Raw genomic sequence first — 19,812 nt, forward strand, 5'->3', positions numbered from 1 at the left:
CTCAAAAGAAAGGTTACCATGAACTGCCCACTGACTCTCTTAGGGGCAAAAGGAATATAAGCAAGGAGGTCAATAAACACAAATGCTTAACTAAAAACCTTCACACTGTTTAGATTCTTGTATTTTTATATGCGGGCTAGATCACCGCCGCAGAAACTCCTGCTCGGGCATATGAAGAACAGAAACACCATGGGAGATAGGTATGTTTTTCACACTTGAAACATATCTCAGGACTGTTATATGATGATCAGCATGGAAACAGATGCAACTCTTGATGAATGAACCCCACCTCTTCTTCAAATTTACTAAAGCAAATCTGTTAAGACCTCTCTTCAGTATACATGCTTAGCAGTTTCAACTTCTAGAAACAAATGAAAATGACTACTTAAAAATAACCTTAGAGTTCAGGTATTGTTCATCCATTCAGACACACTCTCTTGCAGCAAATTTGAGCAAGGGAAAGCTTACTTACTGCACTTCTCCCTCAATATTAATATTTTGCCAGTAATATTCCTGAAGAGCTGCTATTAGCACACTAATCATTCTAGGCAAGGCTGACCCTCTTTCCAACAAACAAACAGCCACAGGATTTCTGGAACCAATTCCCCACTAACAACTTGCCAGTACTACAAACAGACAATTAGCAAGCACCACAACCACTTTTCCGCTTAGCTGTTATATATAGCTGTATTTAAGCAGCAGTCTCCTAATTCTGAAGATGTAAAATTAAAAGATAAATCACGAAAATAACAATTTAGGTGATAAGGGGTTACACAAGCAGTGATTCATTTTTAAACTTATCAAAGCTATTTAGTTCTTATTATTTAAAAAATAAGCTAAGAGTGGTCCCAGCATATTCTACATTTCAAGGCCAAGGAGAATAAAAAGGAAGGAAATAATGAATATTTTATTATTATCAGTGTGATAAATTTCTAACAAGTGAATTATTATTGCATCATTATCTTGTATGTGATAAATCAGTTTCCCTGATTCTAATTTTTTTATAGTTATTTTATCCACTATTTAAGATTCTTTTGATCTTTACTCATACAGGACAGGACAGATTTCCATCTGGAAATTTATAGGTTATAAAGACCTTCAGAATAGGATCTTTCTTTTTTGGCTGAAGAGATAAGAGATAAGATTTACTTATCTAAGATTTGAATGGGCTACTAAGTTAATTCCAACAACATAAGCCAAATTTCTGTTAATTTTGTGGGGAAACATTTGGAAAGTTTTGTTTTTTCCTAAGCAGTAAAACCGACACCCTGTATTTGAAGGCTGCCGAGAGAGAGAATCTGAGAAGACCATGAAAAGAGGCGGTGTATGAGGAGAGCCTCAAAAGGTTAGACTGAAATGAGGGCTCAGACATTTCAGAGGTGCTACTCCAGGCTAAAGGAAGGTGATAAGCAAAGATTTAACATATAAAAGAAAAAGAGGCAACCTGGTGGCTAAAGTACAAATGCTTGCGCATGTACACATACACACACACACACACACACACACACACGCGATAAGATAGCACCTCCTACTACAGGAAAGTATCGCAATTTAGTCCCACCTTTACATACCCCAAACACTAGGTATTTAATACTTTAGAAAAGCAGACAGTTTCTATTTTTAAAATGTCTCTATAGAAATTTCTTAAACAGGGCAGCCCGAGTGGCTCAGCAGTTTGGCGCCACCATCGGCCCAGGGTAGTTTGGCGCCGCCATCGGCCCATCCTGGAGACTCAGGATCGAATCCCACGTCAGGCTCTCCGCATGGAGCCTGCTTCTTCCTCTGCCTGTGCCTGTGCCTCTCTCTCTCTCTCTCTCTGTCTCTCATGATTAAATAAATAAAATCTCTGAGGGGAAAAAAAAAAATCTCTTAAACACATTACAGAGCGTTAGCCTGTTTGGAAACAGTAACTACCATTTAACTTGAATCAGATATGGGTCTTCCCACAGCCCGGAAAGAGAATGTTGAGGATGAGATCAGATAACTGGGTAAGGTCTGCAGTCACTGAACAACTAGCAACAGATGCCTTAGCCTAATACTCCATACAGCTGTGAAAGAGTGAGATTTGATGATGTTTCATTAATTACAGTTAATTTATGGTCTTAAGATTTCTGGCACTCTAAGTGTAGTCAGTTGACATGTGTCTCCCACCAAATGTAGAAGTCCTAACTCTAGTACCTGTGCATATGATCTTATTTGGAAATATGATCTTTGCAAATGTTACTAAGTTAAGGATCTCAAGATGAGATCATCCTGGATTTGGGATAGGCCCTACTTCCAATGACTGGAGTCTTTCTAAGAGACTAAACCATAAAGGAGATAAACCTTGTGGAGACAGAAGCAGAGACTAAAGTTAAGGAAGGGCTGGTGCCACCAAAAGTTAGAAGCAGAAAGATTCTCCCCTAAAGCCTTCAAGGGGAATATAGTACTGCCAACACTGATTTCAAAGTTCTAGACTCCAAAACTGCAAGAGGATAAATTTCTAATGTTTTAGGCCAGAGTTTGTGGAAACTTCTTGTGGCAGCCCCAGGAATCTAATACAGAAAGTTTAGCAATATCATTATTTTTTTTTAAGATTTTATTTATTCATGAGAGAGGCAGAGAGAGAGGCAGAGACATAGGAAGAGGAAGGACAAACAGGTGCCATGCAGAGAGCCCAATGCAGAACTCAATCCCAGGACTCTGGGATCACACCTTGAGCCAAAGGTAGATGTTCAACCACTAAGCCACCCAGGCGTCCCAGTAATAGTATTATTATACTTTGATCTAATACCATTTAGAAATAATACAGCTTAATGTAGAGAAATTGCAGCTCCCATTTTTATGGCCAACTCAGGCAATTTCTGCAGAGCTTTCTTGAAATATACATGCAATGTAGTGAAAAAGCCCACAATGTAACTGAACTATGTAAATTTGCAGTTTATTACTACATAATACACATCACCCATGGTACATTGGGTCTTTGCAACTCATAATAAAGATGTGCAATCTGCCCTTGATATTTTTTTTTTCTGAAGACAGATTTGAGCCAAGTGAACATCTCTCAGAGGACCTGTGCTTGCAAGCACCACGAAGTCACTTAGAGCAGTACAGTCATTTCAGTGCCATGCCCTGTTAATAACTGTTCTTTACATAATTACATCTCTATTACACAAATGTATAGATAGGCCTTCTTTATGACCATTTCCAAAAAATAAACATTTTAATAAATTCTCCTAGCATCAGCCATATATATTTAAGTAAATCTTTTTAAGTATGTTACCTTTGCTGGCCACAGTAATCTTTCAAAAATGCATTCGCAATGCATGCCAACATCATCAATTATGACAAACAACAGTTAACAGAGAAAACCTGTATCAATTTCAAGCTTTCCATTAAAAAAAAGAGAATATAATCAATGTCTACCAAACAGAAAAGGACTACACACATATCTGTATATGTATCTATACACAGGGAAATGCCTTTTCAAGCTTTTAAGTAACCCAAAACAATGGATGGTACAAAGTCTTGGATAGCATCTATCAAAGGATCCTTCAGCATTTCCTTCTATAAATTTATAAACTCACATAATAAATTCATTCTGATTGAGACGTGGCACATGGGATCAGGATGCATTCTCATCTCTATAACTGCACTGGTTGGAAAAATTTATACACAAGAATCCATTAGATTTATAGTATGTGAATCATATATCTCAAAAAAGCTGTAAAAGTAAATGAGGAAAAAAAAGTCCATGAAAAAATATATATGGCTTTTCTAAAAACAAACAATAAAAGTAACTAAGTTAACTCTTCTTGGATAATCAACACACAATGAGAAGAATTAAAAGGAAGATTGCTCCACGCTCAGGGCAAAAGGCGACCTGGCTCATATCTACTAAATAAGAAATCAGGCAAAGGATATGTTGATACTGTGTATATGGGGGGCTTAAGCACAGGTCAGGTAAGCCCCACAATACAACCTAAAACTTCCAATCCCTATCAATAACTAGAACCATTTCAGATTAAGCCAAAGCCTCAGCCCTTTAAAACTTAAATTTTCTCCATTAAGCTTTTGTTGGCAAGAAGATGAAATCAAAAGAACAAGTATTTTGGAACTATTAAGTCTTTTTTTTCTTTGAGCAACCAGGGAAAGGGCAGAGGGAGAGAGAGAATTTTTTTTAAGATCTTATTTATTTATTTTAGAGATAGAGCAAGCATGAGTGGTGGGGAGAAGCAGAGGAAGAGGGACAAACAGACTTTGCACTGAGCTCAGAGATCAATGCAGGGCTTGATCGCTGGACCCTGAGATCATGACCTGAGCCGAAACCAAGAGTCAGACTTCACACCAACTGAGTCATCCAGGTGCCCCAAAGTGGGGGTGGGAGGGTAGAAAGAGAGAGAGAGAGAGAGAGAGAGAGAGAGAGAGAGAATCTTAAGTAGGTTCCACATCCAGCATGGAGCCCAAAGTGGGGCTTGATCTCACAACTCTGAGATCATGACCTGAGCCAAAATCAAGAGTGAGACGCTTAAATGATCAAGCCACCCAGATGCCCCAAAACTAAAAAGTCTTAAATCTTTACTTTAGATCTAGATGATCAATTCCTAATTAATCAAAAGTCACCTTGGACTGATCATTTTGCATTTCTGAAGCTATTCTGGAAAAACCTGAAAGGTAAAATTTTAAAATGTAAGCATCCTTCCTCTCAAAGTTCAAAGATTTCCCTGTGGTACAGGACCAAAATTCTTAGCAATGCTCATTACAAATTAAGAAACTCTCTTTGCTGTGACTGAGCATGCACTACTAGGAAACCATCTAATGGGGGTGCTGAAGGAGTGTTCGTGCATTAAACAGAAGGTTAGAAGAGAAGATCATGACTTGATACATTTATAAACCTGTCAATATCTCAAAGCAGAAAATGGAGTACCATATCAGAGGGAATTCATGAAGTACATCACTAAGTGTACTGACAATTCCAAATATGTATAACAAATATGCCAAGGAACATTTAAAAACAGTTGGTTTGGGGATCCCTGGGTGGCTCAGCGGTTTGGCGCCTGCCTTTGGTCCCGGGCACGATCCTGGAGTCCCGGGACTGAGTCCTGTGTCGGGCTCCCGGCATGGAGCCTGCTTCTCCCTCTGCCTGTGTCTCTGCCTCTCTCTCTATGTCTATCATGAATGAATAAATAAAATCTTTAATAAATAAATAAATAAATAAATAAATAAATAAATAAATAAAATAAAATAAAATAAAATAAAATAAAAACAGTTGGTTTTAAAAATAAACAAGTTCTTCGGGGGGCATGTGGGTGGTTCAGTCAGTGTCACCTCTGACTCTTGGTTTCAGCTCAGATCATGATCTCATGGGTTGTGTGACTTGAGCCTCCAGTTGGGCTCGGGCAGGAGTCTGCTTGAGATTGTCCCCCTCTGCCCCTACCCCTACACTTGCATGTACGCACACCAAGTAAATAAATAATTTTTTAAAAAAATAAAAATAACGGATTTGCTATTTTAAACATTAAAAACAACCAACCTTTCAGTGAGTGCCATTTCTTCCCCACTATTAGGGATACTACCCAAAATACATGATTATTCAAATTTTTTAGCTCTATCCCTTTTGCTCACCTCATCCTTGTTAAAAGTATTGGTTTACAGAGTATCAAGCAGTAAAACAAAAGGAACAACAAAAGAAGGACAGCTAAAAGTAAACAAAATAAAAACAGTTAAGTATACATGCCATTTTAAGATTTCATGGCATCCTTAAGGTGACAAGTTAATACAATTTAGTACACAAAATTAAAAAAAAAAAAAAAGACCTAGAGACTATGGGAACATATCAGTAACAGGAAAAATAATGAGTATTTACTTAAATAAGACAGTTATTTAAGTCTCAATACAAACATAGGGTTTTCAGTTATGTTGAACTGGAATAAATACTATGAGACTATGTAGGACTATGGCCATTAGATGGATAAAAATAGTTCTTGGGAAGACAGTAGAGTTAATTCAAACTGAGCCCAAGTAATAACACAATTAGTAACTATCTGTAGAATGTTGCCTTCTGGGGATCCCTGGGTGGCTCAGCGGTTTAGTGCCTGCCTTTGGCCCAGGGCGCCATCCTGGAGTCCCGGAATCAAGTCCCACATCGGGCTCCCAGCATGGAGCTGCTTCTCTCTCCTCCTGTGTCTCTGTCTCTCTCTCTCTCTCTCTCTCTCTCTCTCATGAATAAATAAATAAATCTTAAAAAAAAAAAAAAAGAACGTTGCCTTCTTAGAACCTGTTTCCTTTCATTTCAAAGGTAAATCAACAATTAAAATGGCAGCTCACTGCCCCTTCACTCTAACATGAACACAGCACCCCAATTCCTTAAAACTAAATGAGTCACAAGTTTTTTCCTTTAACAATGTGTGTGTGCACATCCACACACACAAAGCAGTTTCTGATTAGATTAAAATAGCAATCAATTATGCCAGTGGCATGTTAGGTTAAATGAGACTAGAGTGCTTTATTAGACCATTTCCTGGTGCCACTAATGCGGCCAAATACTTCCTAGAAATCGATGAGTAGGTTTCAGTAAATAGTACTCTAAGTTTTTCCCAGCTCTTTGCCAACCAATACAAGCAAGCTGTAAAAAAGAAATGTGGAAGACGAAGAGTAAAATTATTTGAGATCCAGCAAAGAAAGCAAGACAAACTTAAAACTAATGTCTCTGTGCCTTGGATTAAGCCCAAGGAAGGAAGAAAAATCTGTTCTCATAATTATAATAATCTAAGAAGTGCAGGTTGGAACTGCTTTCCTAAATTCAGCCTCTCAGAGCACCCTGAAAGTAATCTATGTTCCCCACTATACCTCCAAAGCTGAATCACCCATTCTCTTAATATCTCAGGAAGAGAATTAACAAAGAAATCTAGAACTCCTAATCAGCTGGTCAACAAAGGACCAGGGACTTCAGCCTGGTTTGCATACTCAAGGTTACCTGCAGCAGTACTGGCACCTGGTAGCCCTTACCTGGATGTCTGTGTCCTTAACAGGCTCAAGAGGCTCAAAGGTGGTGGCTGCACTCAGACTCTCCAATCGCTGGGAGATGTGGGATATGTCAAGTCCCCGAGAACCGAGGAGAACAGATCTATATGAGGATATAGGGCAAGGAGAAAAAAAGCAGGATTAGGACATCTAATATGCTTCATAAAACACCACAGACTATTTTTTTTATTGTTAAACTTCAAAACTTTTTTTTTTCCAAAAATTCCTACGTACTGCCCAGATACTTTTATATGTTTGTTTTTTTTTTTTATCTCTCCATAAGATTTATTACACAGAATAACAGACACAAATTGTACCCGGTAATAAGAGTTCTGATCATTCTGAGTTAGAATGAAGAACTTGCTAGAATAAAATGATAATATATCAGTAAAATGATAGGCTAGACTACTCCCCATATTTTACAGTAAAAATCATAAAGTAGATGCTATTCTCAATCTCTGTTTTACAGACGGGGGAATAAAAGGTACAAAGAAGTTAACTGACTTATCCAAAGTCAGAGAGCCAGGAAATGACAGAGCCAGGTCATCAGGCTCCAGAGCACAAACTCTTAACCACCATATTGTATTCCCAGCTTCTGTAAAGACAGATACAGTGAACCACAACATTTGAGAAGCTTCAGTCCAAACTTTATTAGTTGAAGAAGCTAAAAGTCTAGGACCATCGATGATATGCAAAGGGCAGTCAGACCAAGTCCAAGGCCAATATTCCATGGCTTCTCTTTAACAGCCTAACATATCTAGCACATTTTTAAGTTCCCTTTCTGCTGCCCAGTCCAGTAATACAGGAGCCTGTCACCTAATAAATGCTTTGCAGAGAGATGGGAATAATACAGTTAATAATAATAAAATCACAGTCTCACTAGTATCTAGAACACTCCCTGGAAAAAATTTAGGGGAATTAGATGCTTTTGGATTATAATTTAGTATCAAAAATCCCACTGACAAAATTTACATTCCCTCTGAGTAACTCAGAAGCTAGACCACTGGGCAACACAAGTAACCCTAACACCTATGGCTGTCACACCTAAGATTTCTACTCCTGAACTAACAGACTTATTGGAGAAGAGAAAGGACTTTGTGTTTATTTCCATTCTACTAAGTACTACAGAAATAGATGATGTGCACCCAGAGGGTTCCTCATTATGGATTTTTGTCTCTTTCATGTAGACAGGTCAACTACAATGCATGTCATCCCTGGGGCTTCTCCTTCAGGTTACCAGGTAAATAAGATAATCTGGCCTCTCTTTTAACAATCCTTGAAGCTAACTTTCTAATATGGTAGTTACATCAGAATCACCTAGGCAACTTTCCTTCCAATGATCCTGAATAGTGCTAGGTGAAGCTGAAGCATGGGTATCAGTGTAACATATTCTTTCCTTTTTTTTCTCCTTTTTTAATAATAGCTTTACTGAGATATAATTCATATACCATACAATTCATCCATTTAAAGTGTACAATTCAGTAGGTTTTAGTATATTTACAGAGTTGTACAACCATCACCACAATCAACTCTAAAACATTTTCATCAACCCACAAACAAATCCTTACCCACTAGCGGTCATTTCCCATGTCTCTTTCCAAACTCCTCTCATCCTCTGACAATCATTAATCTCTTTTGTTTCTATAAATTTGCCTATTCTGGACACTTCATATAAATTGATTCATACAATAGTGGGGTTATTTTTATTTTTTAAAAGGTTTTACTTATTCACAAGAGATAGGGAGAGACATAGGCAGAAGGAGAAGCAGGCTCCAGGCAGGGAGCCACCCAGGCGTCCCAATACATGGGTATTTTTGTGACTACCCTTTTTCATTTAGCATAATGTTTGTCAAAATTCATCCATGTTGTAGTATATATCGGTACTTCATTTCTTTTTATAATTGAACAATATTGGATTAAAGGGATACATCACAGTTTATCAGTGTATCTATTCATCAGGTGATAGACATTTGGGCTGTTTCCACTTTGAGATTGAAAAATGCTGCCCTGAACATTCATGTACAAGTTTTTGGGTGAATATAAAGGTTTGTGTGTGTGTGTGTGTGTGTGTGTGTATTAGCAGATACTGATGGTCACTGCTTAGTCATTAATTCCTTAGAGGTTGCAAAATGGTGGTATTTTTTTTCTAAGATTTATTTATGAGAGAGAAAGAGTACGCATGGAGGGGTGGGGATGGGGGATCTCCAGCAGACTGCCCTCTGAGTATGGAACCCAATCTCAAAACCCAGAGATAACGACCTGAGCCAAAACCAAGAGTCAGATGCTCTTAACCGACTGAGCCATCCAGATGCCCCAGGTATTCTATTTTTATTAGCCAGACTATTCCTTTTCAGAAAAACTCTTCATCCACTGTGGTTACTCTGAATAATGAGATGGTTCTCCAGCATCCTCAAAGTGATGGATGAGTTTCGTTATCATTATGAATTCATGAATTTAAACATAGTCATAAACATATGAAATGAAACATATTAAATACTTATTGATGTGTATCAATTCATTGCAGGAACTATCCTTATGATACTCAAATCTTCTCCTTCAGCTAGTAGAAACCTTTTGAGGGCGGTTTCTGAGTTCTTTTGACATGACTCAAGTAGAACTTCATAACTTCTCTATCTGGTATGACAAAATGTTTCATTTTCATCTTATACAGACTTGGGAGTCAGTCAACTCTCCAAAGAGCCCCCATTGTTTTATTAAGAGATGGATTTTACAAGTGGCTATCTGAGCTCTAGGCCTGCTCACTGCTACACTGTTTCTAGGCTTTTTCTTTAAATAGAGCTAGAAATGAAGTTTTTACTTTTGTTTCAGTTTTAAGATAAATTACATGGTGAGTTTATACGAATACTTACAATTCAAATTTAAAACACAAAGTTTTGGGTTAACCTCCTAAGTTTTTCTATCCGAATCTCCTTTTTCCCCACACCAAAAGTCCTAGTCCTCAGCATAACCACCATAACTATTTATTTGCTCTATCCTACACTATACACATAAAAGTCTCAAAACAGCTGTAACAACACCTCCAACTGCTGACTGATGACAGATTAAGAATCACTTGGAACTGTTCCTCTCTGTGTGGTATGTCACCTACTAGATTAAGCATTTATTTTCCTTTTTAAAGAACTTTTTTGATATTAATTTTGTTTTATAATGATGTATTTCTACAATTCCAAAGTCAATTTTATTTTTAAAAACATTCCCATCTTCTTCACCTTATTTAAGGTTACTTAAACCTTTTGTTTACCTTCTGTATTAATCATGTCTTTTTAGGGAAGGAGGGAAGAAAAGCAAGGAGGAAGACCTATTATGAGTGAGCTCTTAGGAACGGTGCTAGGATGGGGAAAAGTCCAGAGTACCAGTGCAGAGTAGGGGTAGATTGGCACAGTTTATCAGGAAGGAGAAACCGTAAAATTAAAACAAAAACAAAAACAGAAACACCTGAAAAAATAAAACTCTAAAAGCAAGAATTTAGAATGGAAACTAGGGTAGCCCAGGTGGCTCAGAGGTTTAGTGCTGCCTTTGGCCCAGGGTGTGATCCTGGAGACCTGGGATCCAGTCCCATGTCAGGTTCCCAGCATGGAGCCTGCTTCTCCCTCTGCCTGTGTCTCTGTCTCTCTCTCTCTCCCCCAGCATGGAGCCTGCTTCTTCCTCCGCCTGTGTCTCTGTCTCTCTGTCTCTGTCTCTCTCTCTCTCTCTGTGCCTCTCATGAATAAATAAATAAAATCTTAAAAAAAAAATAGAATGGAAACTAATGGACAAAAGGTAGAACCTCGGGCACCTGGCTGATTCAGTCAGTTAAGCATCTGCCTTCAGCTCAGGTCATGATCCCAGGGTCCTGGGATGGAATCCGGCATCAGGCTCCCTGTTCAGCAAGGAGTCTGCTTCTCCCTCTCCTCTGCCCCTCCCCAACTCATGCATGCACACAGGTGCACACACACGCACATGCTCTCTCGCAAAAATAAATAAAATCTTTAAAAAATAAATTTTAAAAAAGGGGTAGAACCGCCTTGTGTACATACAGTACCTCATTTTATATATTTGTCCACAGACTCATGTAAATATTTTGCATCAATTTAAAATATTAATTTTAAAACTCACAACTCTTAACACCCAAGACTTAGATTTCATGAACCTCTAAATCTGAATTCAAATGCACCTTGAAAATAATTATTAAAGCAATTGCATTGTGAGCAGTGACTGAACTATTTTATATTAACGAATTTAAAAATTTTAGTTGTAATTATGGTGCTGTGTTTTTATTTTTGGAGTCATTACTTAGAGATATATTTGATGTCTAAAATCTGTTTCTAAATCCAAGTGGGATTACAGATGAAACAAATTGGGTGATGAGCAATGGAGTTTCATTAAACTTTTGTCTCTTTTTCTGTATGTAAAACACTTTTAGTAATGAAATTATTTAAGGAAAAACAAGTCACATGAATCTACTTACTAGAAATAACTACAAAATTAATAGTACTTATAGGGAAGAGGAACCTACTATGTGAGAGTATGCAAAGCCAGACTGTGGGAAATTAAGGACAAATGAGTTCAGTCCTTCATTACAAAATAGCTCCAAGGGAAAAGACAAAGTGAGCACTTACTGAATAAAAGAAATTTTAAAAGATTTATCAAGGATTCACAATACACGGGATATTTGGATTTTGAGTCAAGCAAATTGATAAACATGTAAGATATCTGAACAGACTAAAAATTTGATATTAAAGTATTATATTTACTTATTTTAGATACAGAACTATAGTTATGTTTAAAAGTAAAGGAATCTTTAAAAAGGGGGGGGGGGGGCAGCCCTGGTGGCTCAGCAGTTTGGTGCCACCTTCCGCCTGGGGCCTGATCCTGGAGACCCGGGATCAAGTCCCGTGTCGGGCTTCCTGCGTGGAGCCTGCTTCTCCCTCTGCCTGTGTCTCTGCCTCTCTCTCTCTTATGGGTGAATAAATGAAATCTTTAAAAAAGGGGGGGGGGCAGCCCCGGTGGCGCAGCGGTTTAGCACCGCCTGCAGCCCGGAGTATATGATCCTGGAGACCCAGATCGAGTCCCACAGCGGGCTCCCTGCATGGAGCCCGCTTCTCCCTCTGCCTGTGTCTCCGCCTCTCTCTCTCTCTCTCTCTCTGAATAAATAAAATCTTAAAAAAGAAAAAAAAAGTAAAGGAATTAGGGACACCTGCGTGGCTCAGCGGTTGAGCATCTGCCTTTGGCTCAGGGCATGATCCTGGGGTCCTGGGATAGAGTCCGCATCAGGCTCCCCATGGGAGCCTGCTTCTCCCTCTACCTATTTCTCCACTTCTCTGTCTCTCCCATGAATAAGTAAATAAAACCTTAAAAAAAAAAAAAAGTAAAGGAATTAGTTTCTAGAGATTCACTTGGCAGTATCTGTGGGTAAAATAGTGTACTAGCTGGGATTTGCTTAAAAATTATTAGGTGGGGGATATAAAACAAAAAGGAAAAACTGTCCCTGATTGGTAATTGAAATGAGTGCTCAGATTCAAAATCTAGCCATCCCATGGAACGTGAGTTACAGGCACTAAAAACTCGTGATTTCAAGAGAATGTAAAACAATATTCTGAAGAAAAGTTAAGCCACAAAATTGGCTTGTTTTTGGAAAGAGTATCTCCACAGAACTGAGGTATCTGACTGCTTCATAAGCATTTATTTCACTTCTTAAAAATCTCCTCAAAATATATACTTGGTAATCTAAAAAAAAATCATGCCTTTTTATTTTCTGTATCTGATGCTTTGACAACTATAGCCTTGCTGACATTGGCCTCTCCGAATTAGCTCACCTTGCAAGGCAGCCCTTCCAGTGAGCACAAATTTCAAATGCAAACTGATGAGTCCAAAGCCCATACCCCAACTTGAATGGGCCACTTACCACCCCACAGCTAGGTAAAGACAACTAGAGACAGCTCCTATACCCCAGAGCCTGTTGAGGTTATTCAAACTAGGCAATCCTAAATTTGTTGACCCAGCCCTGCTTTGCTTTCCCATGGAAACCAGAATACAGGCTTCTGCCCACATTTCCCCCTTGCTCTCACAGCATCTTGACTGACCCCGTGCTGACCTATGATGTGCCCTGCCTCATTTCTAGACAACTGTAAACAGAAACTCCCTCCTTCATGACAGTCATTTTCTTGTCTGCATATCTTACCATACCTGATTCAAGCAAATCCCAGGTACTTTTAAAACACTTTCCTTTTTTTTTTTCCAGTGGATATGTACATACATTTCCATCACCTGATTTTTTAAAACTGCTTTATTAAAAATAATTTAAAAATAAAACCACTTTATCAAGATACAATGTACATATCATATCCATTTAACTGACTTAGTGGATTTTAGTATATTTAGAGCTGTGCAACCATCCACTACAACTGATTTTTAGAATTTTCTTCACCCCACAAAGAAACCCCCAACCCATCAGCAATCACTTTCCATGACCCTCAATCCACCCATCCGCCCACAAGAACATTAATCTACTTCCTATCTCTATGAATCTGCTTATTTAAAATATTGCACATAAATGGAGCTCTACAATATATCATCTTTTGTGACTGGCTTCTTTCACTTAGCATAACGTTTTCAAAGTTCATCCATGCTGGAGCCATGTATTAAACGCTCATTCTTTTTATTGCAAAGTAGTATTCCATTTTATGGATATACCACATTTTATTTATCAATTCATCAGCTGACAGACATTTGGGTTGTTTCCACTTTTTGACTATTATGAATAATGCTATGAATAGCCATGTATAAGTCTTTATATGGATAACTGTTTTCATCTCTCTTGGGTATACCCCTAGAGGTGGAATTGCTGAGTCATATGGTCATGCTGTTTAACTTTTGAGGAACCAGTCGCCTGTTTCCCAAAGTGGCTGCAATACTTTACATCCCACCAACAGTATATGAGTCTCCATTTTTTCCACATCCTCAATACAGGGCTGAGGGTCTTTTGATTATAGCCATTCTAGTGTGTTAATGAAGTGATATGTCATGGGGGTTTGGGTTTGGGTTTCCCTGATGGCTGGTGATGTTGAATGTCTTGTCATTTGCTTGTTAACCATGTGTCCATCATCTTTGGAGAAACAGCTATTTACATCTTTTGTTCATTTTTTTTTTTTTTAATTTATGATAGTCACAGAGAGAGAGAGAGAGAGAGAGAGAGAGGCAGAAACATAGGCAGAGGGAGAAGCAGGCTCCATGCCCCGGGAGCCCGACGTGGGATTCGATCCCGGGTCTCCAGGATCGCGCCCTGGGCCAAAGGCAGGCGCCAAACCGCTGCGCCACCCAGGGATCCTCTTTTGTTCATTTTTAAATCAAATCCCTTATCAGATAAATAATTTGCAAATATTTTCTCCCATTCTGTGGGCTATTTTCTCACTTTAATAGTGTCCTTAAACGTACAAAAGTTTTTTAATTTTGATGAAGTTCAATTTATCTATTTTTTATTCTGTCACTTGTGCTTTCAGTTTCATGTCTAACAAGGTTCTGCCTAACTTAAGGTCAGAAAGATTTATACCTGTTTTCTTCTAAGAGTTTTAAAGTTTTGGCTCTTACATTCAAGTCTGTTACATTTAGAATTAAGGTGTACAACTTCATTCTTTTGCATATAGATATCCAGTTGCCCCAGTATCATTTGTTGAAAAAACACTAAATGCTCTTGGCATTTGCTGAAAATCAGCTGATGACAGACACATGGATTTATTTCTGGACTCATAATTCTACTCGATTATCTATTCTTATGCCAGTAGCACATAGTCTCGATTATGGTAGCTTTGTTTAAAGTTATGAAATTAGAAGTGTGAGCCTTCCAACTTTTTTCTGCCTTTTAAAGATTGTTTTGGCAACTCTAGGTGTCTTTTTATTTCCATATGGATTTTAAGATCAACTTGTCAATTTCTGCAAAAAAGCCAGCTGGAATTTTGATAAGGGTTCCACTGAATCTGCAGATCAATATGGGCAGTATTAATATCTTAATAATAAAATTAAGTCTTCTGAATTGTGAACATTGACTGTCTTTTACTTGTTTTCTTAAATAAGAGAACTGTACACTTTTTTTCCACCTCGTATGTTTTTACTTTACTACACAATATGTCCTGGAGTCATTCTACAGTAGTGTACGTTCTCATTCTCTAGCGTTACTGAGAAGTATTCCACTGCCAAGATGTACCACACCTATCCTACTAATCCCCTACTGATGGATGTTTGAGTTGTTTTTAATTTTTGCTATTGCAAGTAATGCCACAATGGATATCGTTATGGACATCTCTTTCATACTTTTGCCAGTGTGTCTTTGGAATAGATCCTTAGAAGGATTGCTGGGTAAAGGATAAATTCACTAGATATTGCCAAATTCTGTCCCACAGGTGCCTTATCTGCACCAGTGATATGTGAGAATGCACCTAGCACCCAGGCAATTTTAAGGTGTACCAGGGCTGAGCGCCTTGAAATTAAAAAACTAGCTATTATAGTAATCAGAAGAGTGAAGTCATCCAAGTGGGTGGTGCCTGCAGGAATTGTCCAGTGCATAGACAGATTTGATGGGGAAAAGTGGACATAGAACTGAGGGAAAACAACAGAGAATCCAGGGTAAGGGATGGCTTTACAAATAAAGTCTATATCAGAAACTTCCAGCTTTTTAAGAGTAGAGAAATCCAAAGGCTCCCTGATTTCTACCTGCCCCAATTTCCATAAACCAGGCAGCTTCTCCTGAGCAAAAAGCCAGAAAGGCTGGAGTCAAACACTCTACTCTCAGGAGAAGAGGAAGACAAAAGGTGTCCTCAGTACACATGGGGAGCAGAAACAAAGTCAGGAGGTCTGAGGTCAAGTCTCATCTGTCTCTTACTGCCTGAAAATTTTAAATGCATCAGTTTTCTAAGCTTAATTTTCTTCCTCTGGTTGTTTTTTTTCCCCCTCTGTTAAATCTGGAGAAAAATCCCTGCCTCGCTCACCTCTCAAGGCTTGTGAAGACCAGTCAGGAGAACACCTGTGACAATTCTTTGGGAATTAAAAAGTGCCATAAAAATAGGAGAGTCTTAACTGAGCAACTTGGATTTGAATCTGGCACGGCCATTTGCTATCTGATGTTTCTCAATTATAAAACAGAGATAATAACACTTATTTCATAAGGTTATTTTAAGAAGATATTATATAATGCATATAAAGTGTTTGGCACAGTGCCTGACAAAGAGCAAGTGCTCAAAAGGTTGCTTAGTAGTATTGCTACAAGTAAAGTTATAATTTACTGTAAAACTTTGGGCAAATTAATGTTCATATATGCTTTGCATGAATATGGAGAAAAGTGTGAAAGAAGAAACAGATCAATAACCCTGGTTACCTTGGGGGATAAAGTTAAGAAGAGTGAATGCTGGCTTTTTCTTTGTACAACTCTTAAGTTGTTTGGCTTCTGAACCTGACTGGAAAAATCCAATGGGGCATCTGTGATGGGAACAGAGGGGGGATACAATTGAAAATGGGTACCCAGGGAGGGCTTCATGGCTACTGATGATACTCTATGTCTTTACTGTGCAATGTGCAATTCATTTTATTATTATTTACACTAGGAGTCAGCAAACTTACCCTGTAAAAGGCAGACAGTAAATATTTCAGGCTCTGCAGGCCATACGGTCTCTGTCATAACTATTCAACTCTGCTATTGTAGCACAAAAGCAGCACAGACAATACATAAATAAGTGTGGCCATGTTCCAATAAGACTTTAACAGGCAGCGGGCTGGATCTGGCTCATGGATCATAGGCTGACAACCCCTGATTTACACCTTTATATATGTTATGCATATCCCTCTTTATGTGTGAAGAAATTTAACAGTTTAAAAATATCAAACACACATGCAAAAAAGCCTTCAAATCTGTTCTCTAAAATGAAAAATCCAACAAAGTATATTTAAACAAATGAATTCAGCACAGAACAATTCAATCTTAAATCTACAATCTAATCTTAACTAAAATCTTAAGGACACATTTTCTTCCAAAATTTATTTCATGCAAGAAAATTTTTCCTACTCAGTTCTCTCCTCTGCCTTTACCCTGTACTAAAATATTCACATCACATTTTAATGTCTGCCTATCAAGGTGGAAAAATACAGTCATTAGTCCTTTGGTTTTTTTTAAGCACTTGCCCCACCCCATACCCATTCTTTCAATGTTCAACTTCCTCCTCCCTAAAATAATGAATTTAAGGTAGAAAGAGATGAAGAAGAATGGAAATTTACAAGAAAGAGAGCATGACTGATAATTGTTACCAAGAAAACAGTTTCCCTTTTTGCTCTTAATAGGCTGTAAAGCTGATGCAATTAAATTATAACTATAGCAACTCAGCTGGCATCACGGTCCTTTTGCTCCCGCAGCATCCTTGCACACAAGCGCAGAGCCCGCATGCTCAAGACTGAGGGTAACTGCAGGCAATCCGCAGTAAGGAGCATGCAGGGAGGACAAGTAAGCAGATATGGCCAAAGGCTGGCGGGGGTGTTGGGGAATGATGTACTGGAGCAACTAGCTGTATTAAAAAAAAAAAAAAGTTCCTGCTGGGGTTCCCCTGATTTGCCTTTATCAATACCAATGAAACCAAAACTAACTGGTATTTAAAAAAAAAAAAAAAAAACCTCTGGGAAGGCCTACAGAAGAATTCCTACAACATCTTTACTAATTCAGCAGAGCAGCCAGAGCACTGAGCTTTCAAGATCAGCTGGGAAAAGAATGTAGCCCTTATACTTACTCCTGTGACATTTATTACAAACCCAAAATAACATCCCCGTGGAAACATCAGCACTTAGGTCTTTCTCAAGTTCAAGGAATGAAGACTGAGCAGACGACTGACAATTTCCCACATCTCCCACACAGAATCTCAGTGATTTTCCAGACTCACCGAGGTCACGAGTACCGGCACCCCTCCATCCGCCCACAGCCCTTCCTTTGGGGCTAGAAGAGCATGTGCTCTCTGGAGTCAGCCTCCCGAGGTTGGAGTCCTGGTTCAACACTCACTGGCTGTGCAATCCGACAGTTACCCTGCCCTCTCTGAGCCTTAGCTGCTCAACTGTAAGGGGACATAGTCCTAATATTCATTGTGAGGACTAAGCAAACTCTGAAGTCTAGCCAAGTTTCTGACACACAGTAAATCACATTTCTCATGGAAAGCAGCAACGGGTTTTTTTTTTTTTTTTCTGTCTCCCCAAATTACAAGCTCCTTGAGGGCAGACACGTCTATATATCATGGTTGTAGCCCCAGAGACAGCCCAGGACTGGGGTTCCCAACACATGACTGTGGAATCCACAGCCCACTGGATGCTGTGTGTCAGCAGATGCCACTGGCTGGACAGACAGACAGTACTTTTCTTCAGCTGCAGTCTCTTGGGGCTGCCCACTCTCCCATTCTATGGTCACCTGGCAGGCACTATGTGTCCAGGGCATTGTAGCAGCAGCTGTTGGGGTCACTAATGATGACCAGATAGAACCACTCCTCGCTTGGCTTTTCATCACTGGCTGCTCGTCAATTTCTTCCACGTGCACTTAAAAAGAGTACTCATTTCTGAATGTTCCCTGGCTTTGACGGTCATACTTATTTGGGTAACCACACTTACTAATATAGTTTTGGGAGCCATTTATGACCCAATGATCAGCAAACCCAATCAGGAACTACCGTAACAAGTTTCTGTGTGATAAAGCTCTTCACTCTTTCCCATCCTGATCATCTCTGCCGGTGATATGAGCTCACAGCTTGGTCAGGCAGAAAGGCTGTAAAACCTGAGGGCAGGGAGATAGAACAAGGCAAGGCTGCTGACCCGTTTACAAAACCTGAGTTCCCAAGAATTAGGCTGTGTCTGTTACTCACAGACTGTATCCTAATTCAAGGGAGGAAAGAATCGGATCCTGCCCCTGAGCCATGCAGTAGCAGCACTGCCTCCCCACCAATACTCACGCCTTGACATCTGCTGTCTCCTGGGACGTGCGTGTGAGGGTACGGGAACGCAGGCGCTCACCCGCCTGCTGGATCTCCTGTAGGTTCCGTTCCACATGGGGAAGCTCTGAGATGCCCTCAGTCTCAGCAGCAAGCTGTTCAGCTTGCTGAAGGAGCTCACCAAACCCCTCAGTATCCATTGGAGTTGCAAATCCTAGATGGGGGAGGAAAAGGAGAGACCTAAATCAAGGGGAGGACAGGCTTTAAATGCTGCCCGAGTCTGTTACAAACTAAACAGAACACAAGGACTTTTTGTAAACAGACAAGGAGACAGCTCATCAACAAGCAGGATTTGTTCCTGAACAGAGCCCAAGAACAGGCCTGACAGAGAAAATGAGTCAGACTGTGAAGAAATAGATCATTTCTGTGCATATTGACAACCCCAAGATTGATTCCTGCCACCAGACCAAATGCAAAGATATTAAGCTACAGACCAGAATTCCTGCCTCCTTCCACACACACTCAAAGCTGACAAGGAAATGGAAACGACAGTGGCAATCTCTGGGAGATTAAAGAAACACCACCCTGCACCTCCTATTCCTCTACCTGTCTTAGAAAAATCCCACCATCCATATAGGTTGGGGGCAATTTATAAGGTCCTAATCTCATATGATTCTCAACAACTCTATGAGGCTCCAGAGTGGATAGGAGAAGCAACTCCAATCCACAGAGCTGTTAGGCACCCAGGGTACTCTGGTGGCATTGTGGCTGGATGGACAAAAGAACACAGGTCTCCTGACTAACCCCGTGTTATTCTCACATATTTGCTCCTTCGCTAACAAAAGACAGTCTTTTAAAATTCATGTTT

At 39.3% G+C, this 19,812-nt stretch overlaps 1 protein-coding gene across 1 annotated transcript in view; it reads right to left on the minus strand.

The window, feature by feature from the left end:
• NUP93 (nucleoporin 93) overlaps positions 1-19,812 on the minus strand; it is a 108,455-nt gene that overhangs the window by 69,732 nt on the left and 18,911 nt on the right. The window contains exons 2-3 of the mRNA XM_025446941.3: positions 18,966-19,158; positions 6,988-7,105 (exon numbers count right to left, since the gene is read on the minus strand). Of these exons, the coding sequence (XP_025302726.3) occupies positions 6,988-7,105; positions 18,966-19,144 (297 nt within the window). The 5' untranslated portion in view covers positions 19,145-19,158. The remainder of the gene's footprint in view (positions 1-6,987; positions 7,106-18,965; positions 19,159-19,812) is intronic.

This window comes from Canis lupus, chromosome 2 (genome assembly GCF_003254725.2).
Source record: "Canis lupus dingo isolate Sandy chromosome 2, ASM325472v2, whole genome shotgun sequence".
Classification (NCBI taxonomy): Eukaryota; Metazoa; Chordata; class Mammalia; order Carnivora; family Canidae; genus Canis; species Canis lupus.